This window comes from Procambarus clarkii, chromosome 49 (assembly GCF_040958095.1).
Source record: "Procambarus clarkii isolate CNS0578487 chromosome 49, FALCON_Pclarkii_2.0, whole genome shotgun sequence".
NCBI lineage: Eukaryota > Metazoa > Arthropoda > Malacostraca > Decapoda > Cambaridae > Procambarus > Procambarus clarkii.
This window is the reverse complement of record NC_091198.1, coordinates 25263374-25269478: the sequence shown is the minus strand read 5'-3', so window position 1 is coordinate 25269478 and position 6105 is coordinate 25263374. Positions and strand designations below refer to the sequence as shown.

The 6105-nt window shown below is 43.6% G+C and overlaps 1 protein-coding gene across 1 annotated transcript; it reads left to right on the top strand.

Moving 5' to 3' along the window:
* Window positions 1–4653: 4653 nt before the first annotated feature.
* LOC123749879 (uncharacterized) lies at window positions 4654–5574 on the top strand. Its single transcript, XM_045732002.2, has one exon. It carries the CDS (start codon window positions 4654–4656, stop codon window positions 5572–5574), a length of 921 nt encoding a protein of 306 aa, XP_045587958.2.
* The last annotated feature ends 531 nt before the right edge of the window (window positions 5575–6105 follow it).

Below are 6105 nucleotides of genomic sequence, written 5' to 3'. Positions count from 1 at the left end.
ATGTGTTGCATGCAACAGTGGTTCCCCAGTGTCCTCAAAGGTATCGTCAATATTTGCAGGAGAGACGCTGCGCGAACCTCCACCAGATGCCATGACGCTTTCTCCTCCCCCCCCTGTTCACAAATTATGGGATTTGGACACCTTAGGCATAGTCCCTGATCAACCCAGTCCAGATGATACATGGACGTATCAACAATATCTTGATTCTGTGATTTTCCAAGATAATCAATATTGGGTGAGACTCCCATGGAAGCTAAACCACCCACAGCTCCCAGTAAATTATTTCATGGCCTCAACCCAATTAAATTCTCAATTAGCTAGGCTACGGAAGCAACCAGATAAATTGCAACTGTATCATGCTTTAATACAGCAACAACTTGCTAACAAATTTATAGAAGTTGTTGAAGAAGACAACCATAAGACAGGCCATTATTTGCCACATCATGCTGTCCTGAAAGATTCAGTTACAACAACAATCAGGATTGTATTTAATTGCAGTGCCAAATTAAAGGCAGGCAGCGTGTCACTAAATGATTGTATACAAACTGGACTTAGCCTAACCCAAAGATTACAATATGTCTTATTACGATTTCGCTCTGGTGTTTTTGCCTATACGGCCGACATTAGTAAGGCTTTTTTAAGAGTAGGCTTACAAGAGACGGATCGTGATTTTACTAAATTTCTCTGGGTGAAGGATCCACAGGATCCTAACAGCGAAATCATTACCTATAGATTTGCCTCAGTACTGTTTGGAGCGACATCTTCACCATTCTTACTCCAGGCTACTCTGGACACACATCTTAAGAAGTCTAATAGCCCCTACAAGACTGAGATTAGCAACAATTTATACGTTGACAATTTTCAAGGAACCACTAACGATGAGAATAAACTAGTGGAAATCTACCATGAGGCTAATCGTGAACTGTTGGGAGCTAACATGCCCCTACAGTCATGGGCCTCCAATAATAAACAACTCAACCAAATAATCGAGGAAGAATTCCCTGATTATAAGGTACCTCACAAATTGAAAGTCTTAGGTATGTAGTGTAATACTTCCACAGATAAATTGAATATCAACAATTTACAACAATACAACAACAATACAATTTTATTTAGGTAAGGTACATACATACAATAAATTTTTACAAGGATTGGTTGACTTATAGGTAGAGCTAGTACATACAATGCCTAAAGCCACTATTACGCAAAGCGTTTCGGGCAATCAAGTTGGTGGATTTCAATCATTCACCTCTAACCATGAGAAAACTACTCTCCCATGTCAGCAAGCCATTTGACGCTTTAGGCCTACTCAGTCCTATTCTAATTAAGGGTAAACTCCTTATGCAGGAGTGCTGGCAAAGGAATTTGAGGTGGGATGAAACGTTGCTGGAGGATCTCCAAGAAAAATGGCAGCAGTTGATTCCTGATTACAACAAACTTAGTATTCTACAGTTTCCTCGAAATACCTTAGGACTAAATTTACCCACAAATTTACATGTATTCTGCAATGCTTCAGGCAAAGCGTGTGGCTCAGTAGCTTATCTAGTTAATACTCAACAACCATTTTTGCTTACATCTAAGGCAAGGGTAGCCCCGATTAAAAGGAGGTCACTACCCCAAATGGAATTAACTGCCTTATTAGTAGGTGTAAGACTGGCTCATTGCCTGATCAAAACCCTCGGTAATGTTCACCTTAGTGAAATAGTAGTGTGGTCAGACAATGAGGCAGTATTGCAGTGGGTAAAAAACGACAACAACAAAACTCCCTATGTCAGCAATCGAGTAAGGGAAATTCGAGATTTGTCTCCTGGTTATAAATTAAGACATGTCCCCACCAAGGACAATCCAGCTGACTATTTATCCAGAGGTTTGACTTTAAAGCAATTAGTTAAAACCGAGATGTGGTTTAATGGACCCCAATGTGTTACGGTGCCCTCTCCTATTTCTTTCGTTTGCCGGCTTAAAGAGTCATATCAGCTCTCCCTACTGATTCTCTGAGGTTCAGGGAGTCTATTGATATATGTGGTGACCAGACCGGCTGCCAGTTAAAGGAGAACGTTACATTATAAGTTGTAAATAAGGGAAAATTGGCGCCCTGATATAAAATGAAAGAGTATCCCCTAATGCAGATATGACCTTTTGGAAGGGACACTAGCCGATCGCGGATTGGCCGACTTAGGTCGCGGGCGACCAATCAGTGCCCGCCGTGACGTCACCGAGTGCCCCGGGCGGCGCCAACGTCAGAGTTGACCCGACCTTGGAAGCAACAGGACGCACCTCGGTCTGCTCTCAAGGATTAGAGGCTCTACAAGCCTTTCTTAGTGGATTAGTGCAGGCTATCGCAGCCCATCGGATATATTGGAGACCCCGCGCTTCTGGGAAGCAAAAAGGAACCAAGTTTATTGAGCGAAAGAGGGCCAAACTTGGAAAATATTCGGCGACGACGCTGGGCGGCGACGCTGGACGTTGAGGGTCTGAAAAGGTGTGGCGGGCAAGCCTAGCTGTGACCGGGTCACATCCACTGAGGGTTTTGGAAGGACGACACCGTGCCTAGGACAAGGAGCAACGCCTTGTGGAAGGGGCGAGTGTGGGAAAATATTGATTAGCTCAGCGCCCATCGATGAACCAGGATTGGGGTAGCTGAATCTCAGAGATTGGAACGGCGACGACGCGAAGGCTCCACGACACCTGAGGACCTGTGGAACGTTCCTGGATCGTCAGGGATCGACTCAGGAAGCGTGGGAACCTCACACCATCGAGGGACAGGCGTCGTGAGCCAGGAATGTAAGGTAGATCATTTTCCCTCCCATTACCCCTTGTGTGAGTAGGCTAGTTAGGCCACAATAGTTACTTATGTATGTGGCAACAGGACATTAATACTTTAGTAATAGAATAGGCTGCAGGGCAGCTTGTGTCCAGGACTGTCAGAGGGGACAGTGTGTATGGATGGCAGGACAGTGAAGAAGAGGCGCCGACGTGGTGAAGAGGCCCTCCTGTGAGAGAGTGTGGGACTCCTGTCTTTCTGCCCAGTTGAAGGAGTGTTGGAGGTCGTGGAAGAAGAGGCTGACGATCTCCAGACTTATTATCCTTATTTCCATATTCATGTATTACTTGTGATTGTATGTGTGTTCATGTAATTTCCGTCAGTAAATTCGCACATTTTATCACTGTGTTTAAGTGTGCCTCCATTAAAATATTTCCCTATGAGCATACACGAAGGTTATCATAGTACCACCTAGGGAACAGAAGTTCTTATTGCCTGGAGTGTGGTTAAGACAGCACAGACTTACATAAAAGTGTACCCTTAGCCATCCGATCAGTATCAGTGCCTGAATGGTGGCAACTATTAACGTGGTGGCTATAGAGAGGTAAAGCCACACAGACTTCATGGGAGAGTACCCTGGGCCAATAGTCTAGTAGCAGATCTATGGGAGTAGCAATCTTCTGGCTACAAACAATACGTAATACACCCACTGAACTGCATTGCTGGGGTGCAGATATAATAACCCAGCTGGCGACCTTGTTAAGAAGAAGATAGAGAAGACAGGCGGGAAAGGAGTTCCTGCAACCTTTTTGTCTGGCAGGCAAGACTCAGGGAGGTTATTGTTATAAGGTAAGCCTGAGTCTTCCTTCACTCCCCCACGGGTCTAGGCCGGAACTGTTAACAGCAGTTTCCCCGTGTTTGACTGAGGGGCTTCCAGGGTGAATCAGTGGCACCCCCCTTTGTGGTGGAAGCAAAGACCTGCGGAGGTGGGCATTGTTGGTCCTCTCTTGTGTGACCAAGGAGACTCCGGTGAATCCAGGGAGTCGGAGGGGCTGAGTATTTGGGCCTTTTGAGCCCCTAGCAGGTGAGTGTTAGCAGAGCCCCGGCCCCCCCCCCCCATATGACAAATGGCTAGTTATTGGTCAGTGGCCCCAACAGAAGCCTCAAGTCATTGTGACCAATGTCACTACCCCTGTTGTGGATCCAGAACCCCCTTGAATTTTAGCTATCAATCCTCATCGTTATTCCAATTTAAGCAAATTACTAAGAGTTACAGAAATGGTATTTGATTTCATCGACAAGATGGGGATCAAGTATCGATTTCCTAGTTCCATCAAATATTGGGTCAAACAAGCTCAACAAGAGACTTATGGGAAGGAATGTGAACATTTCCCAGAAAGGTTGAGGAAGTCTCTGGGTATCTGGCTTGACTCAGACAACTATAACATTTTGAGATGCGGCGGACGTCTGCTTCACGCAGAAATAAATTTAGATACGAAGAATCTTATACTTCTTCCATGTCACCACATCATTACTAAACTCATAGTTTTACATTACCATGAGCATAATACATTGCATGGTGGAGTATTAGATACTCTTACTGAAATCAGACAACGTTTTTGGCTTCCCCAAGGTCGCCAAACTGTCAAATCTTTAATCAAGTCTTGTGTAATCTGCAAGAGATATGATGCTCGAGTGCGTCCTTATCCAGGTCCACCGCCCCTACCTAAGGAGCGAGTCGTCCACCTTCGTCCCTTTGAAATCACAGGTGTCGACTATACAGGAGCACTAATTTTAACAGGCACGCCGGACAAGATTCCAGTGAAAGCCTACATTTGCCTTTTCACGTGTGCTACCACACGAGGAGTACATTAGAAGTCACTTCTGACATGAGTGCAGAAGCCTTTCTGCAAGCCTTTTGCAGATTTGCTGCACGAAGACCTTGCCCAAAATTAATGATCTCAGATAATGGATCTAACTTCGTGGCAGGAGAAGCTTGCTTACAAGAAATATGGAACCATCCAGAAGTACACTCTGTGCTCAAACAGAGACAATGCTATTGGAAATTTATTCCTCCAAGAGCACCATGGCACGGCGGTTTTTACGAAAGAATGGTGGGAACTGTTAAGAAATGCCGAAGAAAAACCTTACACCGGCAGAAAATTAATCTCACCGAGTTACAGACCCTTGTCGTGGAAATTGAACCACAAGTCAACAACAGACCTCTAACCTACTTAACAGAAGATTTCTCCCAAAGAGAACCCCTGAGTCCCTCTCATTTGATTCATGGTGGTCTTCTGAGACCTCTAATATCTCTAGGAGACGAGGATCCAGCTGACCCTTCGTGTGTCAAAGCAAGTGACTTGGTGGAGAGTTATAAACACCTTTCAAGAGTAATAGAGAAATGGAATGAGGTCTGGACACGTGAATATTTAACTGCTTTAAGAGAATATCATTATGGAGCTGCAAGCCCAAACAATAAAGTTCAACTTAAACCAGGTGATCTTGTCCTAGTAGACAGTGATGGACCCAGGTCAGATTGGCCTATAGGTAAAATTGTCGACATCCATCCTGACCGCCATGGTATTTTACGAATTGTTAAAGTTCAGTGTCGAGGCACTACTACCTTGAAAACACTAGAGAAATTAGTACCTTTAGAGTTAGCAGAACACGAGTGTTCTACAGATATACCTGTAACCCAAGTTTCAGAGAACAATGATTCTACTCAACCGAGCACAAGACCATCAAGAGTCGCTGCTCAGAACTGCAAACAGAAACTTAAACAATATTTTGATTCCATTCAAGAGTAGATAACTTATCATTTAAACTTGAGGTGACCACGCTGAGGCAGTGATGATTTGATGTCCAGTAATTAGTTACGAGTCATAGTGACTGGACAGTAGCCTCACCGTATTGATGAGGTTTCCTTAATCTTAAATGAATCAATTATTCATTATTTATTTTTTGTTAATATTCTTCTGTTTCTTACGAAGGAATTAATCAATAATTTTCAATGTTTATTTACGTCCCCATGTTGACTTAGTCATCTACCACAGATTCGGGACATTCGTTAGGTGCGTACTAACCTACTAACCCATGAATATAACTTCAGGATAGAGAAACAGGTGTACGTTAGTACTAATACCTGAACTACGACCCGAGTTTTCTCTCCCCGGAGTTATGTTGGAAATAACCAACAGTTTTATACATCTTTGTATTTTATACAACCTTTGTATTAACCACAAGTAGTTGCTAAAATTACTAACTTGTAGATTTAATCATTATCATGATTTATTTAGACATATTGCCAGAGTCTTCCTAGTCAGAATGACGACGTGAGG

Coding starts and splice junctions, on each gene's coding strand:
- LOC123749879 (XM_045732002.2), top strand. CDS start 4,654: ATGAGTGCAGAAGCCTTTCTGCAAGCCTTTTGCAGATTTGCTGCACGA.